This window comes from Apaloderma vittatum, unplaced genomic scaffold (assembly GCF_000703405.1).
Source record: "Apaloderma vittatum isolate BGI_N311 unplaced genomic scaffold, ASM70340v1 scaffold11552, whole genome shotgun sequence".
NCBI lineage: Eukaryota > Metazoa > Chordata > Aves > Trogoniformes > Trogonidae > Apaloderma > Apaloderma vittatum.
Genome location: NW_009703133.1, coordinates 16,875 through 39,222, shown reverse-complemented (window position 1 = coordinate 39,222; position 22,348 = coordinate 16,875). Strand labels below are relative to the sequence as shown.

General features: G+C 36.8%; 1 protein-coding gene across 1 annotated transcript in view; it reads right to left on the bottom strand.

Annotated features, from left to right (window-relative positions):
- Positions 1-427: 427 nt before the first annotated feature.
- LOC104269402 (chromosome unknown open reading frame, human C5orf42) overlaps positions 428-22,348 on the bottom strand; it is a gene marked incomplete at its 3' end in the record, with an annotated part of 38,605 nt that continues 16,684 nt past the window's right edge. The window contains exons 12-30 of the mRNA XM_009864523.1: positions 21,747-21,931; positions 20,229-20,309; positions 19,273-19,437; positions 18,368-18,541; positions 15,340-15,568; positions 14,967-15,100; positions 12,267-12,484; positions 11,793-11,957; positions 10,478-10,616; positions 9,968-10,077; positions 8,657-8,818; positions 8,050-8,158; positions 7,408-7,708; positions 5,835-6,762; positions 4,510-4,673; positions 3,643-3,779; positions 2,961-3,043; positions 1,768-1,847; positions 428-496 (exon numbers count right to left, since the gene is read on the bottom strand). Of these exons, the coding sequence (XP_009862825.1) occupies positions 428-496; positions 1,768-1,847; positions 2,961-3,043; positions 3,643-3,779; positions 4,510-4,673; positions 5,835-6,762; positions 7,408-7,708; positions 8,050-8,158; positions 8,657-8,818; positions 9,968-10,077; positions 10,478-10,616; positions 11,793-11,957; positions 12,267-12,484; positions 14,967-15,100; positions 15,340-15,568; positions 18,368-18,541; positions 19,273-19,437; positions 20,229-20,309; positions 21,747-21,931 (3,633 nt within the window). The remainder of the gene's footprint in view (positions 497-1,767; positions 1,848-2,960; positions 3,044-3,642; positions 3,780-4,509; positions 4,674-5,834; positions 6,763-7,407; positions 7,709-8,049; positions 8,159-8,656; positions 8,819-9,967; positions 10,078-10,477; positions 10,617-11,792; positions 11,958-12,266; positions 12,485-14,966; positions 15,101-15,339; positions 15,569-18,367; positions 18,542-19,272; positions 19,438-20,228; positions 20,310-21,746; positions 21,932-22,348) is intronic.

Here is a 22,348-nt window from a genome sequence, read left to right as displayed (position 1 = left end):
TTTATGTGTACCTAGCAGCTGCTGTAGGACATATATATATTAACAATATTATTAAAAGATAAGTTTATAATGTTATTGTTTAGGTGTTTTATGCAACAATCTATCTTTGATAATAATACTATATAATTATAATGATTCTGTCTGGAACTAGAAAACAAAAGTATCACTTCTCTTCAAGGCTGTTAGCTCTGAATTCACATGTCTGATTTATGCCACACTCTGGAGAACATGCAAGAATACAGGATCCTCAAGGACTACAGCAAAAATAAGTTTCAGGAAAGGCTACTCAATAGTACAGTTTGCAGGTACACTGTATTATATCTGCAAATATTTTGTTATCATATCAATACATCATGTTACTTCAAACTGAAAATTTAAAAGGGATAGTTCATTTTTTATTATATAAAATATTAGCGGTTTATCTTACCTGGCAACTACTGCATCTTGTTCTAAAGAGAATGAGTGACAAATGGTGCTAGAAAGAACTTCGGTCATGCTATAAAGAAAAAGGGTAAGTATTGTAAATACTACAATTATTTGTTACGCTGTTTATTTTCATTTCATAAACAATTATATGCATATATATATATATATCCTCCTGAAAAATATTTTAATTACGAGATAAAATACCTGGTCAGAGCAATATTGACCTGCATCGCACTGTGATTTGAGCTGGCAAATGTTGACATTCATGCTTCGTCTCCCTAGCAATCAGAAACTAACTCAAACAAACACACTGAAAAGGTTCTGGCTATTCAACACATACAGCAGACAAAGAGCTTGATCTAAGTTGACAAAAGAAGTGAAAATCCAATTTATGCAATATTGTTAATATATTTACAATCTACATTTCTAAAAAAGAAAATAAATCTTTGAGAGGCACCTCATCTGCAGTTATTCCTGATTCTTTCAAAATAAAAATATATCGGAGTTCACAATAGTAGAGGACTAAGTCTTTCTAAAATTAAGTTACTTAAAAGTTCTTCACAGTTTTCAGGAATATTTATTTATATGCCAGCACAGTAAGAAGTATTTTCTAAATCTAAGACATTCAGGCAAAATTTGGTGGATTCAAGAAGAAAGCTAACTGAAACCAAGATTCCTCATGCAAAACACAACAAACTCTGTTTCTACACAATATTCAGTTTCTTCCCTTGAAAAACTTCAGAGAACTAGAACTTATCTAAACAAATGAAAAGTAATCAATTCAAACACATGATGCAACAATCAGGTTTACAGACTGTTCCTATAATTTTACATACATCATAAAACATAAAACTTTTAAAATATCATAACAAATTAAATGTGTGAAATACCTCCCTCCCTCTTTCAGAAGCTAAGAAGCTTATTGCCCATATCCATTTCTATCACACCTTCTGCTTCCCTGACATGCAGCTTTCTTGTATGTTGTGTAACAAATTAACTGTTGAAATTTCCTAGAATAACAACTCTCCACCTGTATTTAAACTGAAGATGCTGCTCCTACTTCAGGTCTGGAAAACAAATTGTTCATCTGCAAGCTTTTCCATTTAATCTCTATCCCATATACAAAAATGCACCTTCCCACAAACAGTGTCTCTCCTACTTGATTATTACTAAAATAATCACTTATCCACACAGCACTTTGTATATGTGAAACACTTGTAACATGTGAAATATGACTGAAATCTTGTTTCAAACTATGAGTTTGTTGCTATGAAAAACAGCAATTAACAAAAATATTTAGCAAATTAAAAAGAAAAACTAAAACAAGGACAAGTCTCTCACATATCCTGTTTAGCCTTTTCTTCCTTTGTTTTTTCTGCGTTTTGATCTTCTCGGGGACTATCTACATCCAAAACAGAGACCTGCTGGAATATAAAAAGATGCATCTGAACTTGTAAATTTTTATATCCCACTTCTACTTCAATAAAGTATTATTTTATAAGTTTCAGGCAAATACACTTTTTGATTAATCAGCCACTTGAAAAAATCTAACTGAAAAGCTACATACTTATAAATCAGAATTAAAAAGATGTCCTAATGATTCATCTGAGCATCCTTCCTTTTAAAGTAATCTCGCACCCCCTCAGGTAAAGATGAAAATGTGGAAACAACCCTACACAAACTATCTATAAGTTAAGGAAGTGAAACAAATTTTGGGTTTTATACATGCCACAGATTCACTATAGTAAAACGTGTCGTAGAACTGAAGACAACAATACGTTTGTTGTTTCTAATTCCATTAACGCACCAAATTTAGAGTGCTTCAGACAAGTAAACAGATGGCACTGCAATTCCTATTTTGGCTTAACAGTCAATTTCAAAGAAAGGAGACTTAAAACCAAAGATGTTGCACAAAAAACAAGGCACGTTTACAGATCCAGATGGACTTCTCACACAGGAGAAAAATAATGAACTTTATATATTTAATTTAAAAACATGCAAACAAATGGTAGAGTCTTTATTTAGTCAACCTGTGACAACTTCAGAGGCAGTAACTATTTTTAAAGTAAAATAAAATTAATACAGTTTTCTAGCAAAATAAAACACATATGAAGATCTGGTCTATTAACCAGAAATCCATCTGTTTCTTATTTTTTAATTTACATGCTTTTATATATACATGTATGCACATATAAATATATATAGGCATACATAACCTAATGGATTCATATACCGTGTTATACATTATATAGATTGAATGAAATCTCTCTATATGATTGTATAAATTATATACATAGGCATGCACATATTTACTTTTGGAGATAATGAATCAGTTTTCTAAAGTGCTTACAGTAATCTCACTTTACTTCTGCTTAATTACTAGTGATTTTTACTACTGACTTCAGCAAGGAAAAAAATCTCTAACTCTACATGCTTGAAAAGCCCTCAAGTTCTTAGGTATACTGAGGAACTAAGGATATTTTGAAAAGAGTATTCAAAACAATTTGATCCTTCTATGCAAGATCATAACTTGCCTTGTCTCTTTGATGTTCTACAGGTTTGATCTTGACAGAGCTATTGGAGCTCTTTGGAGTTTCATATGCCTCCTCAAAGAAATCTACAAAATAAAACACAATTACTCTAAATCAGAAAACTACATGACACAGAGCAATGTTAATGTGATTCCAGTCACTGGTCACACCAGCCCACTCCCTCCGCTAGCAAGCAGAAAGAGGTTGAATAAAGTCTCAGCAAATTCTGAATTTCTGAATTTGTGTTATTACTAGTGATGACATATGCACCTGAAAGAAAAAAAGAAAAGCAGCTTATTTTCATAGTGGGAATAGGGTAAATTTAACTTATGCATTCTCAGCTTGTATAATTTTCAAATCATATTTTACACAATTACATAAATATTTTTGGAATGAAATTAAATGAGAGAATGAAACACATTAATATATATTATCTGTAAACATCCTATTTCTATAGCAAAATGTTTTTTCACCTAAATGAAAAACTTAAAGTTTTGAGAAAGCAACTGTATAAAATTTAGTTATAATATGAAACAGACACAATAATAATTTTACAATAGAACGATGAAAAATTAGTTCCATTTTTTTTATTAAATAAGTGGAGGTTCATATAATCCAATTCAGGGAAAACTCCTGCATTCTCGTATGTCAGACCCCAGTAAAAGGATATACCATAAAAACAAACCTTCTCTTTTTGATGTTACATCTAACTCTTCCGGAACAAATGGTTCCACTTCATTAAGATCTTCAGTCATATGAGGTATAGAACAACTCCCATGATTAATTTCCTTCTTATCAGAATATTTTAACTTTGTAGACATTCTGGTAATTGGAATTACAAAAGGTAATTAACAACAGAAATAAAATTATCTGACTTAGTTTAAGTATGCTGTTCCTCTGAGATTGCAGGCTAGTGCATGACTGTAAAATAAATACTGCTGTGATATACTTCTTACAAATTTCCTCTCTGAACTTCACTTCAACAAGGATTATTATTTTTTTATATAGCTGTGATATTTTAGTGACATTAATGGTACAGTCTTTCAGATGGGCTGTTTCCAGAAAAACGTAACCAAGATGTTAAGATCTACCAAAAATGGAAGGCGTAAACTGCACCATGACTTCTAAATCATCTGGTTAGACTACACTTGTCTGCCTCACATAAACTTACTTTATTAAAAAAGACATTCTTGTCAGAGAAGACACACAGTAATGTTTTAGAATACTAATATCAAAGATCTGGTTTTTTAGCACAGAAGATGAAATGTCACACAGGACATCTTCATAACTGTGCCTGATATTAATAAAATATTCAATGCCTTTTCCATCTACTTTTCTGACATGCACAGACATGAACATAGCTAGATTACAGATCCAGGGAAAAACAAACTAACATGTGAACTCTCATCTCAATTACAATAAACGCAGTGGCACTCAAACTTAAACATGCGTATAACACACAGTAACAGCAGACGTCTTCATATTGACATGCTGCTTAGCTAAGGAATTACAACTAGCTAGAGTTCTTATGTAAAAAAAACCCCAAACTTACCCCAAATGAGTTTCACAAAGATCATCATAGGCTTGTACACTCTGACCATCAAAAAGAGGATTGGCCAGTATGGAAGAGCCTCCATCCATACTACTTTCTTTCTCTGTCCTAGACTGGACTTCTGATAGAGACGTGAATTCCTTCATACATTGATCGTCTGGACTCTATTAATAACAATAATGATGATAAAAAAAAAAAATCACTAACTAAAAAGAAAACAGGAAAAAAAGAAAGATACCCGATACTTTAACAGAACACTCAATGATTTTTACACAGGATGTTTAACTTTGTATTCTTTTCTCTACTATAGACCTGAGAAATTCTGGATTTATAGTTGCCTGCTTCTTTTTGCATTGTGTGAAGCAATGGTCTTTTGAATTATCCAACAGAAACATAAAATGAAAGATTTTTCAGTATCGCTGAGTGTCACCAGAGGTGCTATGTGACAAATATACTCCGTACAAAGATACACAGTACGATTTGGCCTTCATCATGCGTAACAGGAAACTCTGAAATTAGCACTGAACACAGTATGAGAGGCAAAAAGCCATACTCCATCATGCAGTTACATGCACACACAAAATTTTGGCAGTATGTTTAAGTAAAATACAGATGACATTTGTCAGAAAACACAAACTAAAAGCAAGACAAAATCTCATTCTGGCTGGGAGAAGAGTCTTCTCAAAAAAACCCCAGAACCCTCTCCCCTCAGCCTTTCAATAAGTGATCCGGGTTGTCCTTAAATATAAAATAAAGCAATACTCTTTAGGTTCTTCAGACAAATCTCTTTAGTACTAACACACATTCTCCCACTCTTGTCTAACAGTGCTAGACAGAAATTCAAGATTCACTCTTCACCGATCTTTAACTAGTTTAAATACTCCAGTCAGACTGCACCTGGACTGTCCTTAAAGACAAATTAACCTAAATTCAAGTCTCCCCGGAGCAACTCTATTCTTTTTCTTGTTTGTCCATACTCTAACTCCAAAACTAGGTTCCTTCATAGGTGATGTCTAAAACTAGACCCAGTGGATGAACTTGTAGGAATTTGCTCAAATAAAGCAGTATCTAGAGAAATGAGATTTTAACTTGGGCTTCCAATGAGAGCTTTAATTGCCAACCAAAGTCTTCCTACAGACAGAATGACAGTATTCCTGGAACATTTCTCTTTTCCTAGAAACCCTTAAAGGAAAGGCTATTAGTCAATATTCCAGGTTTTACTGAGACCACAACTAAAAGATTCTATGACTTAAAAGATGTGTGTCATTTTCTTTACTGGCATGACTAACTCACACATTTCATTGACATCCCATCCTCTTTCTTACCTTACATTTTATGTTCTTTGCTCGAGATCCAGCTTTGCATAACTGTCCTAACAGCCACAACGAAGTAAGGACAGCAGCTGCTGATGTTTTCACACGTATCACTGGATAAAACTCTTCCAAGGAATCTTGATTATTTGAGCCACAGAGCAATCTTTTATCAGACCACCTGATCATCCACTCAATCAATTTTGCAATATTACCCAGCTTACCCATTAATTCTATAGTTAGTTCTTCTCCTGGTACAATATCAAGTGAATCAACAGTTCTGTAAATGTATTTAGGAGCTGCCTGAGTCTGCAGGCTCGGTAAAGTATGGTCAGCAAAGCTCCGGCTTGCAGGAACAACAGTGACTCCTTGATTGTCATTTGAAGCTCTATAAATTGACTTGTGTTTTAAACCAAATAATCCTTCATTAAATCCTTTCATTAGGTTAGGTGCATGAGGTTCTGCTGTCTGTACAATGGACTGGACAATGGTTGGATTTTCCAAAATATTTTGGTTTTCATTATAGACAGACACTGTTTCAGGATCAAAAGAAGTCAGGGTGACAGTATAGCAAGACCCTGCTCTAAACACATTTTGACTTCTAGTTTTGCCTTGTCGACGTTTTAGCGTTTTATGAACATCAAAAAGGAGAGAGTTTAACTCATGCTCTCGAAGAAGTCCAGAAAAACTGGTAAGAAATGGAATTCCAAGGTCACTGTACTTTATCAGATCTCTCTCAAGAATATAACTCAAAAAGAGTTCTAAAAAAATAACATATTCATCATCATCACGTTCAAATTCCCATGTACCAACTACAGGTAAATTGCATTCATTATCCATGTCTTTTCCAGATACTTTTTGTTTTGCTTTCCAGTTAAAAGCTTTTATCTTGCATTTAGTATTTCTGCTACTTGCTTCTTCTTGTCTATGATGTACATTATCCCTGTAAGATAACAAATATAAATACTGTTAATGCCAAAATCCATTTTAAGAACTACATGGATAAGTAAGTAAATGGAACATTAGCTCCTTCTTTTCCTCTGTTGCTAAATATGTGAAATTAACAAACTCAAATTCACATTAATACAATGTTAAGGTAACTAATCAAATGTAAAATCCATACTTTTCACACAGAATCATAGACTGGCCTAGGCTGGAAGGGACCTTAAGAGATCATTTAATCCAACCTCCCTGTCATGGGCAGGGACGCCACCTCTGGAGTAGACCAGGCAACACATGGGGACCGAGTGGGAATCGAACCTGTGACGTCGGTGTTGGTCATTGTCAGCATCGCGCTCAAACCACTGAGCTAACCGGCATAGACAGCAGTTTGGCAGTATCATATATAAACTTGGTCACAGTCCATAGTAATTTACACTTCAGTACCATATTAGTCACATGGTAACTGATATAACATTGGCAGTTCAAAGATTCGTTACATTTGTAATTCTTCATTTGATAAGTTAGCCAAAGTGACAATTACCCTGTTTGGTGAAAGAATTGCCTGTACAGTGAGAGACAACTATATTTTATTTATTATTTTTTTTTAAATTTAAGTAGAAAGCTTTCTGTTGCAATGTTTTCCTACCTTTGGAGTGAAGATATGTGAGTTCTTGTATCTTCAGTAAACAAAGCATCAGAAATCGTATCTGCTGTGTCAGCATCACTATATATCTGAGGACTGCTAAGATCAGTAAGTGTGCTTCTGCTTAGACTAGTGCCTAACGAGAATCTGTCGTAACAGTGTGCCTCATCATCTGCGGCTCCCTCTTCTGCTGGCTCCCAAATATGAATTTCTATGGGGCCTATGTTCCTTATTACACGTCTCAGGGCCTTCATTCTCACTTTTTCAGTAGCCTGTAGGACAACAGACATCACTTCTTCACTTTCTGAAAGAAAAATCAAGAGATTTTAAATGCAAACCTCTCAGTTTTCAACTGTTCTTACAAACTGAGACGAGAACGAACTCTGAATCATGATAGAGTCACTGAGAAATACAGACAGGAACTATGATAAAATTAAGAAGCACCACCAACTTGGAAGTCATGACATTCTGTTACTCTTACAGACATACCAGAAAGAAAACACGGAATTTGACACAAAACTTACTCAAAGTCATCTAACTGAAAACTGTTTCATGGAGTGTGAAAGTAGGTATTTTCACAAGTTAAATAAGTAAGGTAAGAGAGAAATATCCTCTTAATATTTCCCAAAGAAGGATGCACATTACCTTTAACAATACTGTGTCTGAGTCGTTGCTGAAGTCCATGATATTTATCTCTTAGTGGAACTCTTATATCTTCAGGATTAGGAAATGCTTTTACAAAAACCTCTGCCACCTGCACAAAACCAATCACAGAATCATAGAATGCACTGGGGTTGGAACGGGCATTTAAATGTCATCTGGTCCAACCCTCTTGCACTAAGCAGGGACATCTTTAACTAGATCAGGTTGCTCAGAGCTCCACCAAGCCTGGCCTTTAATATCTCCAGGGATGGAGCCTCCATTAGCTTTCTGGGCCACCTGTTCCAGTGTGGTAAAGAACTTCTTCCTAAAGTCTGATCTAAATCTACCTGGCTCCAGTTTAAAACCATTGCCCTTCATCACTACATGCTCTTCTAAACAGGCCCTCTGCAGCTGTCTTGTAGGACCCTTCAGGTACTGGAAGGCTCCGATAAGGTAAAATAAAGTATATTTTTGAGTAGCTAACACAAAAATAAGATAAAATTTCAAAGAGAACTTACAGTTGTAGAAAGACTAACCCATAACTTCTACAAGTAGAAGAAGTATTTGTGACCATCTTTATTGCTTTTATCCTAACTTTAATGTCTTTCACCTTTTTCACTGGCGGCAATTCTCCAAGTAGACTCAAAATTATATCTTGAACTAATTCTTCAATATTTAAGAATCTGCAGAAAGGAAGCATTCGACAAGCCCACTCCACTGCATTCAGGCAATGCTCAACTGTGGAGCCATCATGTCCATTCTTCTTCAGGTTCTAAAAAAAACCACCTTGTTATAGAAACATTAATTGATACAAACAGCATACTTCAGCTAAATTATCCATAGACTGCAAATTGCAATGGTTCTTCCCTAGCCAACAAAAACCAAAAATCTCTAACTTCACTGACAAACAGAGAAGTAGATGATGCTAGGACACAGATCAAGGTTGCAATGGATCATAAAACTTATATAAATAAATAAAGAAAGGAAAAAAATTAATAGGAGCTTTTAAAAATCAGCTTAGGAAATAATTCCTTTAACACTGCTGTTTGCAGCCATTTAGAGTAAAATGTGGCAATTTGCCTAAACTTGCTGTAACTGACTAAATATCCTGAATTACCAGGTGAAGTACATAATTTCAGTGACTTGAGGTGATCATAAGTTCTTTCTGAGGAGCGCAAGATTTGAGCCAACCAAGAGACTTTTAAGATGGATCAGTTCATCAGTTTTTCAATCAGTGTTTTATCACATTTGTCACTATCACACAAAGCACAGAAAAATCAGAAAATCTGAAACAGAGCCATCCTGTTTGTTTCAAACTCAGTTTTTCTGATGAAGAGCAATTTTGGGATTACTTTAAAGAGGAAGCAACCTTTACTAAGGACTAGCTAGGATAAAGATCAGCATCTGTACTGTTACTGAATATATGACAAATATCATGCTAGCAGTTTCTTTCTTTTCCTTCCTACAACTCTGACATCAATTAATGAGGATATAAGTAGAGAAAACATGATTAAATTTTAGTATTTTTCATTATTTTTTTGCAAACCATGTATATGGCACAAAAAAAAAATTGTGCATTAAATATGCATTGGTCAGGAAATACCCCAAATATCTTTAAAGTAAAAAAAAAGTAAATGCTTAGGTAGACAACGTGTAGAAACTATTGCTCTTCTGGCAGTACCTCTTCAACTATCTATGTCAGATATGAAGCAGAATTACTACTAGAGAGGTAGTTCATAAGAACAGCACTATTCTATACTCTATATAGAAACAAATACTTGCTGCATATTGTATCACAATGCTAATTTTGTCCTGTAAGGCGAATAAAAGTTCTTACAGAAATACACAGCACATCTTTAGAATTCTTCTTATACCTTTATGCAAATGAAATGTATCTTTACTATGTTAAGGATATAATTACCTTATGATTGTTAATATTCTCCCTTGCAGTTTGGTACCGTCTACAGTTGTCAGATAATCTTTCACGAACATGAAACATCCAACACAATGCACACAGCTCTCTGAAGCAACCTACAACACAAACACGCAATATAGTGAGACTTTATTTAAATAAATGATATAAAACAGCTTGATATATTTTGCTATAAGAGAATCATCATGATCTTAACTGTAGTTGAAAGAAAAATATTACTCATTCTTGAGTCTTCAGTAGTGGTCTGCAGCTAGAACTCTTTAGTTCCACTTAGTGCCCATGTTTTTCCACATTTGTCAGATCTATAACATATGTAACAATCCAGAACCGCAACTTTCAGATTAAGAGTTTTGACAGACTACAAAAGCTGGAAAGCGAATGTGTTTCTGCACACGTTACAGCACACCATTTCAGGCTAATAAAAGATTCTTTGCTCCTTTGGATTTTCACTTGTGTCTTTTTCCAGCTCTAAATTATTCAATGTTATTGCATACAGACCTAAAATTTTACAGCAAATATCATCAAACTGGTGGTCTCCAGAAGACGTGGACCTATTGAAAACGGTGTGGAAATTGGAGTAACGAAGTAAAGTCTCTGGGAATGGACTCAGTGGAGGAAGAGATCCTTTAATTCGAATCTATAGATAGTAAAAACAAATAGACAATCAAAATGGAAATAAAAATCAGTTAGACTTTTGTATGTAGCACTACTAAATGTAAAGCCTCTTAGTTATCAGGAGAATACTACCAAGACCAGCAAAACTCCCTTAAGCTTGCCTTCCATTTTCTTCAAATTGATATTCTGAAAATTCATTTAAAGAAATATGTTTAGTATGAGCTATGGCATAAAAGATGCTTTTGTTTGCATTGTACTCATCATACTCAAAATTACCATAAAATACAAAAGACATGAAGTATAAGAACAACTAAGGTAACAATTAAAAAACAATTTAATCCAACAAAGTCCAGGCTGCTGTCAACTAAGGCAGACTAGTTTTCCCTCCTGTTTCAGCTGTTACTTCTGATCACCTCTCCACGCCAGCATTAAATGTGACAATGCAGTGAACAAACAGAAAGAAGTATTTTTCAGTCAGACCAGTTCCTGATCTGGATCACTGCGTGAATGTTGGTGCAGGGGTCTGAGGAAAGGCAGTTACACAGACATCTTTCTGCAGCAAGTCAGTCTTCTTTGAGTGGCTGTGTAACAATGACCTAAGAAAACGTCTCCTCCTCTGGAGACTTTCAAAACCCACCTGGATGCGTCCCTGTGTGGCTGCCCTGGGTGATCCTGCTCTGGCAGGGGGGCTGGACTAGATCTCTAGCGGTCCCTTCTGGCCCCTAACATTCTGTGAGTCTGTGACTGTGATATTCTGCAAAGCCTGAGTTTACACAAAAACTTTTAACCAATATATTTCAAGCATGTGTTCGTGCAAGCAAAATGCATGAGGAGAGTGAGATCTCCTAAGTCCTATGCTCTTTACACTAAGATGACCACTTTGTCTGAAGTAAGCATCACACTCTCTTATATATTCAACCCTAAGTGATATGGAATGCGTGTCCAGTTAACAGCTATAACTCCCAATTAAAATCAGCTTATTTCTTTCAAATGGAGAAGAAATGAATTTGTATTTTACCAAGTGACTACTGAAAGACACACAGAAGGAGACATTGAACATAGCATGTAAAACTAGAGGATGGCATGTAAAAAAATAGGGCAAAGTCCAGATAAGACTGCTTCTGTAAAGCAACTGTAAGCTTGTCAGTAATATTGACAACGGATTATCAAGTTACAAAAAATCAAGTTAAATGCTTACTTTCTGCATAACTTTTCTTGCCCACTTCAGTTGTGCAACATACCACTGTGCTGCAGGGCATGAACAATGAGCTGCCCGGAAAAGCAAGATAACTCGTTGAAGAACTCCTGACACTTTCTGACGAGTTTCTTTCTCAATTTTTAAAAGAATGTCATTGCAGTCTTCCTGAAGAATGCAAATTCAAAAGACAAAAACAAGACAGCAAATTAGAAAGGACATGCACAATAAGGAATTTGACCTAAAAGTTGTTTCTGCTTCTAAGAATGTTTCCCCTCTTTAGAGCACAGATGCTTTATGGAAAAAACCACAGAAACACACATACCTTCTTATCAATATAGTCCTACTTAAGTAACAGAATGGGCACAATAAAAACTGACAGAAAAATGAACCAAAAGGAACCAGAATAAATATCATGATTACTTCATAAATAGACTCAAACGAAAAAACCAAGGAACTTCTATCATGCATACTTACTTCACTGAGAGAAGCTGGCTGAGGACAGTACAATGGTGGTGCTGGAAGATAAAGCCCATCTGGAACTAAACCATACAATTTTCTACTAAGATCCTTGGCAGAATCCATCAAAAGCTGAAATGTCTCAGAGAGAATATCAGCATCTGCCATAACAGCTGCTTTCAGTAGTTCCTGTATTGAACTATAAAGAACATTTGCATCTTCCTCTTCAATGGGATCTACAAAAAATTAGGCACAGAAAGCAATGAATTAATCAATACAATTAATACCTGGTCTTCGTTCTGAAATATGAAGCTACACTCTCAGAATCTCCATATATTGCAATGTATACATTGCATCTACTTAAAAGTACATTAAGGGGAAAGCTACTGGCTTTCTAAATAGAGAACTGAACTTTTTTGCTATGCATTGGCTTGGCATAAAATTCTGGCAAATCATTCTCACCAACCAGGCATACACCACATACTACTAAAAATGACCACAGCAATTCTTCTTTTCAGTGACCATGATGACTAAGGAAAGGGAAAGGTATGTTTGATCTCTTTTACATATCGTTACATTTTTTTCTCCTTTCCTGAAGTAGCAGGATCTTTAATACATACCACTAATTGGTTCCTCAAAATTTGTATATTTTACTGCTCTACTACCATTTATAGTCTTCTGCTTGTCTTGAGATTTGTTGCCAAATCTTTCCACTACCCATCATACTTACAGACTGGTAGATACAGCATGCGTATCTGTGTTTCTGTTTGAAATAAAATACCTGGAAATTAGTACAAAAAAAAAGAATCCAGACAGTGCTTGATATATGGCTTAAACAAAGATTAATTAACATCCACCTGCTGACAGGAATTTGAAATGTGGTTTCCAAACACACAAAAAGGAAGGAAGAAATAGAAACTGTGCTAGTAAACTTTTTGTAAAATGTAAACAAGGGTAGGTTTATCTAGCTAACTCAGCGAATTTCAGCAGTAAACCATTGTTAGGTTATATGATAAAAAGTACATACATACACATACAAAGAAGCACAGAGACAAAAGCACGTGTGGGAACCTGAATAATACAGAGACCCATCTTCTCACAGTAAAAAAAAAATCATTTTCCCAAGCCCAGAGATGCACAATAGCAAATTATGCACTCAGAGAAAGGGACACTCTGTCCGGGCTTTTCCCAGGAGAGCCATCAGCACCAGTGCCCAGGTATCAAACCCATCAAGATGAGGCAATGGGAGTTACTTTCTTCAATACCTTTTGATTTGACAAGAAGGATAGAACATACCACAGGATGCAGGGGAAGAGCTTTTGGGGATTGCACAAGGCTCATTATTGGATCTATAGGAAAGAAACCAAAGGTATGGCACAGAGTTGTGGCAGCCTGACCTCTGATGGGCCCTATCAGCATGTCTATTTTCCTGGTGTTCTGTGTGCCTGTGTGCAGGATTTTAAGTGTGAGAACCATTGGTCAGAAAGCCTGTGTGTCTTGGGACATCGGCAATTGCAGAGACTGGAGTTAAGTCAAATTCAAGTGTCAGCAACTGGAGAGGGACATGGGTCAGAGTGCCCACGTATCCCTGGTACCAGTAACTGGGGCAAGCGAGACTCTGCAAGTCAGTGTGTGAGTGCCAGCAAGTATCAAGTCAGACTAACTGACAACTACGTGAAGCAACCCGGGGTGCGTGCATCTCGCTCTTGCAAGAGTGGACCACAGGCGTTGGCAATGACTGGAGGGACCAGTGAAGATCTGGCTGACTACCAGAGAGATGACTGTGAAACCTACTTGTGTTGTCTGCATGTCCCTAAGGGCAAAAGAAGGGGCTCTGGATACTGGAAGGACCAAGGCAGTCATGATCACCTGCCAGAAAGACAGCGTGTGCAAAGGTTTGTGCATCTCTAAGGGTGAAGCACCTCTAAACTTTTTATAGAAACTTTATAGAATCATTAAGTTTGGAAAAACCTTCAAGACCATCAAGTCCAACTGTCAACCCATTATCACCATCACTACTAAAATATGTCCTGAAGTGCGACGTCTACACGTTTTCTGAACACCTCCAGGGATAGTACCTCCATCACTTCCCTGAGAAGTCTGTTCCAAGGTCTCATCACTCTTTCAGTAAAGCAATTTTTCATAATATCCAATCTAAACCTCCTGTAGCACAACCTGAGGCTATTTCTTCTTGTGCTACCATTAGTAAGTTGGGAGAAGAGACCAATCCCCACCTCACTACAATTTCCTTTCAGGTAGCTGTAGAGAGTGATAAGGTCTCCCCTCAAACTCTTTTCCTCCAACTGAATAACCCATTTCCTCAGCTGCTTCTCAAAAGACCTGTTCTCCAGACCCTTCACCGGCTTTGTTGTCTGTCTCTCAACCTGCTCCAGCACCTTGATGTCCTTCTTATACTGCGGCACCCAAAATTGAACAGATCAGCTAGCTACTGGAAGGACTGTATGTTCAAGGCCAGCTGATAGGCACAAATAAGACTAGACTGAAAATATAGTCAATTTCTAGAATGATCTAGTCAATTTCTAGAATGTTGAAAGCCAAAACCCAAATCCCTATAACATTAATGTATTTCAACACATCATTAGAGTAATGCACACATTAGAGTCGACAAGGTAATAGTATCTTTTTAAGACAGCATATAGCACAGAATATGCAGTGAAATACCATGAGAAATAAACAGTTATTCATTATTTCATGTACCTGTAAACTGCTTGTATCTAATACATCCTGATGTTTCAGAAGTAACTGGCTGTCCTAACAAAGACTGTAACTTTTCCTGAAAAGTCTGCATTGGCGATAAACTTAATGGCAGGTGACATTCTGTGTTCTTCAATCTGAAAGTGTAACAAGAAAGTGTACATTAATAACAAAGTAAAATCCACAGATAATCTAATGAAGCTCTGTTAAATGAGTATCTAAGACAAAATACTAATCTCAACATGTTAGGTCCTACATCTACTGTAAGTCTAGGAATATGAATTTTTGAGGCAAAGGATATGCCTTGTTACAATAAACTTCATGTAAATAACATCATTAACAAAATACAATATACTAATTCTAAGCTCAAATTTACCTTGGGAATTCATCAGAGTTCTGGCAATACAGCTGGTAGGCTACACCAATTGAAATGGACAGTTTCCAGTCCCCAAGTCTTTGTGTTAACCACACAGCCTCTGGAATGAGTCCTCCAATAAAGAACAAATCAAGAGCATACTCAGCTGTCCACACAGATGAAAGGTTCTGGTCCCTGACTGCTCTGGCAACCAAACAGTGTTGCAGTGGAATCATACGAGGAGGTAAGTCTGCAAAACAAAAAAACCCGTATTTTAAATAAATCTGTATGCTATCAGATGAATAACCTGAAATTCCTACGTTCACATTGCTTTTAAATTCATTTCAGTATACAACTGCTCTTTAATAGAGGGTTTATCCACAGCATGCAGATGCAGCTCATGCTATAACACAACAGTGAGGTTGGAGTAGGCTATTTTTCTGCTTAGTAACGTGGGATACATACAAAACTTCTGTGTTATGCTTACTTTGAAGATTTAACTACACTGGTGGAACATATCCAAGTACGTTACATATGCTAAGGATATTCCAGAAGGTACACCTGAGATAAATGAAAATTCTGAGAGTTCTCCTAGTGTACCTACGTTGTTCGTACTCACTGTGCTGCTTACTGCAGACAATAGAAAGCTACAATGCATTTTTGAGAAAGAACAGTACATTATTTTAAGAGAGCATATCAAGACAAACTGGAGACAAATTTAGAGGTCTTTGTTTATTAAGGTTTAGATTTTTTTTCCAGTGTTTTATTTCCTAGTTGTCTTGGAGAGGTGCTGATCAATGCCAATTCTAAGGAGATATTTGCTTCTCACACAGTTTCCCTATACTGTTCAGGCAATTTTTTAAACAGAGTCACACAAATCCAGCTTATGCAATGCATTTTTTCCAAGATTGTCTTACTATATTCATGTTTCTTTGAATAATGCAAATATTAAATCAAGGTCTTATTGTGTAGGTTTTATCTGGAAAGCTGTCCCAACTAAAATATCCCAAAGACCATGAACATATATATACCAGTGCATGCTGTAGTGCAAAAACATTAAAAATTGCCAGTGTATTCAAACACACTGCAGCAAATCAAATCAATAGAAGTAAGTTAATGTTTTAGAGAAGTATCTGGCACAGTAATACCAACTTACTAGTAGAGCGCTTACAATGCTTCCAAGTAACTATTCACTCCTGTGGACATTAAACCACTTTGAAAAATTAACTCTGAAAGCAAAACTTTCCTAACAAGAGAAATCTTTAAACACAATCTCTTGCAGAAAATAAATAAACCACCCATTGCAATAAATACTAATTCTCAGAAAAATGCTGAAAAGCAGGAATTAAACTAACAAGTATTACTTGGATTCAACAACAACCAACTTGACACTCCCACTTTTCTGATGATACAGCGTCTGAAACATTCTGGCTTCTAAGAGCTTGACTGCCTCAGTCTTTAATAATATCAGTTTTTCTCTGGTTTACCAGTCCCCCAAGTCAGGATGGGCAATAGAATGAAGTCCCATTAACTCGAGGGGAAATGGTTAGTGACCTGCTACACTATCCAGACACACACAAGTCTATGAGGCCAGATGGGATTCACTCAAAGGTACTGAGGGGTCTAGCAGAAGTGCTCACCAAGCCACCTTCCATCATGTATGAGCTGTCTTTGCTAATCGGAGAGGCCCCAGTAGATTGGAGGTTAGCAAAAGTGACGCCCATCTACAGGCAGGACCAGAACGAGACTTTGAGCAACTACAGGCCTATCAGTCTGACCTCAGCGCTATGGAAGGTTATAGCACTTAAGATGGTCTGCTCCATCACACAGCATGTGCAGGACAACCAGGTGATGAGGTCCAGTCAGCATGGGTCTGTAAAATACAGGTCCTCCTTGACTAACCTCATCTCCTTCTATGACAACATGACCTGCTTAGTCAATGAGTGAAAGGCTTTGGATGACCTTTACCTGGATTTTAGTAAGGCCTTTGACACCAGTGCACACAGCATTCTCCTGGAGAAACTTGCTGCTCACAAATTGGATGGATGCACCCGTCAGGGGGTGAAAAACTGGCTGGTTGGCTGTGCCCAGAGAGTGGTGGTGAATGCAGCTAAATTCAGGTGGTGGCTGGTCACAAGTAGTGCTCCCCAAGGCTCAGTACAGGGGCCAGTTCTGTTCAGTACTTTTAACAATGACCTCAACAAGGGGATCAAATGCACTCTCAGTAAGTTTGCAGATGACATCAAATCAAGTGAGAGTGTTGACCTGCTGGAGGGCAGATACGCTCTACAGAGGGATTTGGACAGACTGGATCAACATGTCAAGGTCAACAGTATGAGCTTCAACAAGGCCAAGTGCCAGGTCCTGTACTTGGGTCACAACAACGCCAGGGAACGCTACAGGCTTGGGGAGGAGTGACTGGAAAGCTGCCCAGTGGAAAATGACCTGAGGCTGCGGGGGGACAAAGAGCTTGAGCACGAGCCAGCAGTGTGCCCAGGTGGCCGAGAAGACCAACAGCATGCTGGCCCGCATCAGCAATAGTGTGGTCAGCAAGGACGAGGGCAGGGATTGCACCCCTGTACTCAGCACTGGTGAGGCTGCATCTCAAATCTGTTCAGGTTTGGGCCCCTGACTCCAAGAAAGACACTGAAGTGCTGAAGCATGTCCAGAAAAGGGCAATGAGGCTGGTAAAGGGTCTCGAGCACAAGTCTACTGAGGAGTGACTGAGAGAACTGGAATTGTTCAGCCTGGAGAAAAGGAGGCTGATGGGAGATCTTATCACTCTGTACAACTACCTGAAAAGAGGTTGTAGCGAGGTGAGTGTCACCCTCTTCTCCCAGGTAACAAGTGACAAGACAAGAGGAAATGGCCTCAGGTTACATCAGGGGAGGTTTAGATTAGATATTATGAAAGCACTTGAACAGTCTTCCCAAGCAAGTGGTGGAGTCACCAGTCCTGGAGGTACTTAAGAGATGGCACAGCAGTGATACACATGTGGAAAAATGGTAGAAGTTAAGCACAGCAATTAAACTGCTTTTAGAGAAAATACCTGGTTTGATGTGAACTGGATGCAGGATGTCAACATTGTGAGGGGGAAAGATATAGAGTAGCTGATTTGTGAAATAAGCTGCCATGAATCGTGCCATGGATCGAATCACAGCCATAGCAGTTTCAGTATGAACATCTGTTACCATCCATAGTTCATGATCAATAAACTTGGTATCTTAAAAAAACAGGTATAAAATTAAATTAAATTATGAGGAAAATTATTCTAAATTTGAATGTTAAAACTGTTTAATCACAACTTATAGAACTTTTTTTAAAACAAGCAAACTACTGTATTACTTAACTTCTTGACAAGCTCTCAGCAGGTACAGAACCATCTTTTATACTAATTACACATTATATTAAAATGCTTTTATACTAGGCTTTTAATGAACAGCAACGGACCTCTAGTATCTAAATTTTTATCAGCACTGAGTCAATAAAACTGTTTAAATTTGGATATATTTCATAGTCTGACTTACTAGAAAAAAAACGTCTATAAGCATCTGCAGAAAAATCCCACTGTCAATTTAGGGCTAGTGACTAACCTGAAATCCACTGCTTATTTTTTTTGATACACCATGATAAAGTGGAATCAGTATAAAATGCAACCCAGTCGTTTCCCTTTATTTTTTTAAACAGTGTTTCCTTAAGCAGATTTGAAACTAAGAACATTTAACAGGCCACACTTTCACTATTAATTATACAACAGAAGCTGTCTGAAGACTCACTTCTGCACGTGCAGCCAAAATAATGTCTGAGGATCAGAAAAAGATCTTTAAAGTCAGTGATAGCAGACTTCAGCTCAACACAATGCGGAAAGAACACTGGTGTGTGTGTGTGTGACAGCACAGAAATTAGATACAGTATCAACGTACCTTATCACAGTTTAATGCAATATAAACATACCAGAAAATTCTTCCATCTTTCTTACTGAGAGCTGTGATCGCTGTAGAATCTCTCCTACCAGATGATCACAGAGTCCCTGAGCTTCACACAAGTTATACTGATATAGGTGGCAAAATAATATTGCAAGATAATATCTACTCTGAAGAAAACATGCTCTTTTCCCTCCTGCATTAAAAGAGGGGAGAAAAGAAGTCTAGTCAGAAAAGAAACAATAAATATAAAAACAGTAACAGCAGGTTTAAAGGTTCTAATTCATCCATCTCCAAAAAGATATTTACATAAACAGATACTCTGAAAAGGAGCATAAATCAGCAGCAGTTACTTTATGAGATGTTATCCTCCTATAACCTCTAAGTTATTTGTTAGTTAACGCTTATCCACAACAGTTTTACTTCTAGAGATCCCAAAACAATAGTGTATAACTGTTAAGACACAAAGACAGTAGAGCTCAAGGAAGCCCAGCCCCCAAAGAAGGGATAACCAATCCACAACAAAATTGCTTAAACATCCCCCAAGCTTCCAACATCTTGAATTCTTTCTGCATAAGGTACTCCTCATCATTATAAGCAGTAAAAATTTTCTCATGTAGTCTGGGAAGAGACTCTGGTTTCAAGTCAACTCCTAAATAAACTTCTGTCACAATTTTACAGCCACTACAGGAATTCATTTTTGTTCATCTGTTTTTGACTATCTCTTTCTTGCTTAGAAATATACATAGAGCAAAGTACAAAGTACTTCACAATCTCAAGAAAAATCTGATAGTGAAACAGTAATGCACAAATTTTCTCACAGAGCAATGAGTCTTAAGTTTTGACTAGTCTCTATATGAATCCTAGCTTAATTTCAAATACACATCCTTCGTGTGTCTTGCCATTTTTGAAGTGCAGAGTCAAAAATAACTACATAGATTATATAACTTATCCTTTTAAACCCCCCCCAAATATTTTATCCCTTACCATTTGCCTTGATTTCACAAAGAGATTTTTTCCATATGTCCACAGATTCTCTGTATGAGCCAAAAAGGAACTTTTCCTCACCTATAAAAGTCAGATACCTAACAAATTAAAAACTCTACATAGTTATACATGTGCAAATACATACACACTTACTTCAGTATTACAAATTTATGAAAAGCAGAATAAGATATGTGAGTAAATTTTTATACTCTGAGACACATCTACATTTTGAGCATCTGAGAGAAGATGACACCCTCCCCACCTATTTTTTTAACTGCTAAATCACTATTAAATGAAAAAATCAATTCTGGTTATAATCCATGTCACAAGGCTTTCCATAATTAGGTTCTATTTTTGTGGATTACATAATATTTTAAATGTTATCTATAGCTAAACACTTCAGTATTCGAAACTCACAATATTTTTTAAATGGGGAAAGGCATTCTCTCTAATCTATTTCCTATGATGTGGAATATGTTTTTTCATTATGAAAAGCAATTTTTAAATTGTTTAGCAACTCGAACTTTTATTTAAAGTAGTTTCAAACAATATATTTCTAAATATCACCACTCTGCCTCTGTTCCCATTTTTTTAAATCCACTGGACAATTTCTAAATACTTTGACAGTGAGGTAACTGTAAAACAGAACAAGTTTCAGGCAAAGCAGAAAAAATAACCAAGCGGCTAGCCAGTTCAGGTATTCATTGGCCCATGAGCATATATGCTACTCTAGCTTATCCAGAAACCATGACATCTCTGGCAAATGGAATGAAGATAAAGAACATAAGGAATGAGTGGTAAGGAAGCATGGGAAGTTGTGTATATTGTTATGTGAGTGAAAAAGACATCATGCAGAGGCAATGTATTGTACAGAATGATGTAGAAAGAGAAGCTAGAAGTACCATTGAAGGGAGAAGGATCAAGAACATGGAAAGGAAACAGAATTGTGGTGGGAGACAAACGGAAAGCTAGGCTCATGAGTGTGGAAAGAGAAAGGAAGACAGAGCATAGGACAGTAATGTGCAAGAAAATAGGCTACAACCATATACTTTTTTGCAAAATTATGCTAGATCAAGTTGATAGCATTAGGTTACACTAGATTAGATGCTTAGTTGAGGCTGACTATTCATGTGCACGCTATGCTCATGCCCACAGTGATCACACAGACCGAACAGCCCTACCACACAGAGATTCATTAAAAGACACTGTAATGCCCACCCACAGGAAATAACAGTACAAATAATTCAGATCCTGCGTTCAGATTCTCTGTGATATGATTCAAAGCCAAATGAAGTCCATACAGTCTCTTTATTTAGCTCAACAAGCTCTAAAGACTATAATGCAACATAAAAACGTACTAGGACATCATGTATTTAAGATATAGTTCTGACTGCAATTTTAGGAAAAGTGCCACTATCAACTGTTTTTTAAATCTGGCGATCAGCTACCGATAATTTTCCTAGCATTCAGTTAACCATGCAACCACTTAGTATTTGTAGTTCTTCCCAAAATACTAACCAGATATACAATTAATCTTCAAATGCTGCTCTAATGCCACTCCTGAGGACTGAAGGGTCGCCTGTATATGACTTAAAAGGGATGAGACAACAGACTCCTCTTCTGCGTTCTTGTTCTCTCTTCTGTTCAGCTGCATCTGATACCAAACCACCTTCTTATACAAAAATTGCCATAGTACAATCAACCTGTAGTTCAATAATATTATGCAAGACATCAAAAGTTAACAGTTACTTAGATTGATTTCCTAATTTCTTAAGCACTGCATTAGAATAATAGAATTGTCATGCTTGAAAAAGACCTTTACAATCATCAAGTCCAATCACTATCTAATTCCCAGGCCCACTTCTAAACCATGTTCCTGAAAAATTTATCTAGATGGCTTTTAGATACATCCAAGGATGGTGATTCAACCACTTCCCTGCACAGCCTGTTCCAGTCTTTGATAACCCTTTCGAGGTAGAAGTTTTTCCTAATGTCTAACCTAAACCACCCCTGGCACAATTTAGGCCCATCTGGTCCTATCGCTTGTTACTTGGGAGTAACAACACTTGGCCAACATTCACCCCTCTACAACCTCCTTTCAGGTAGTCGTAGTGAGCGAC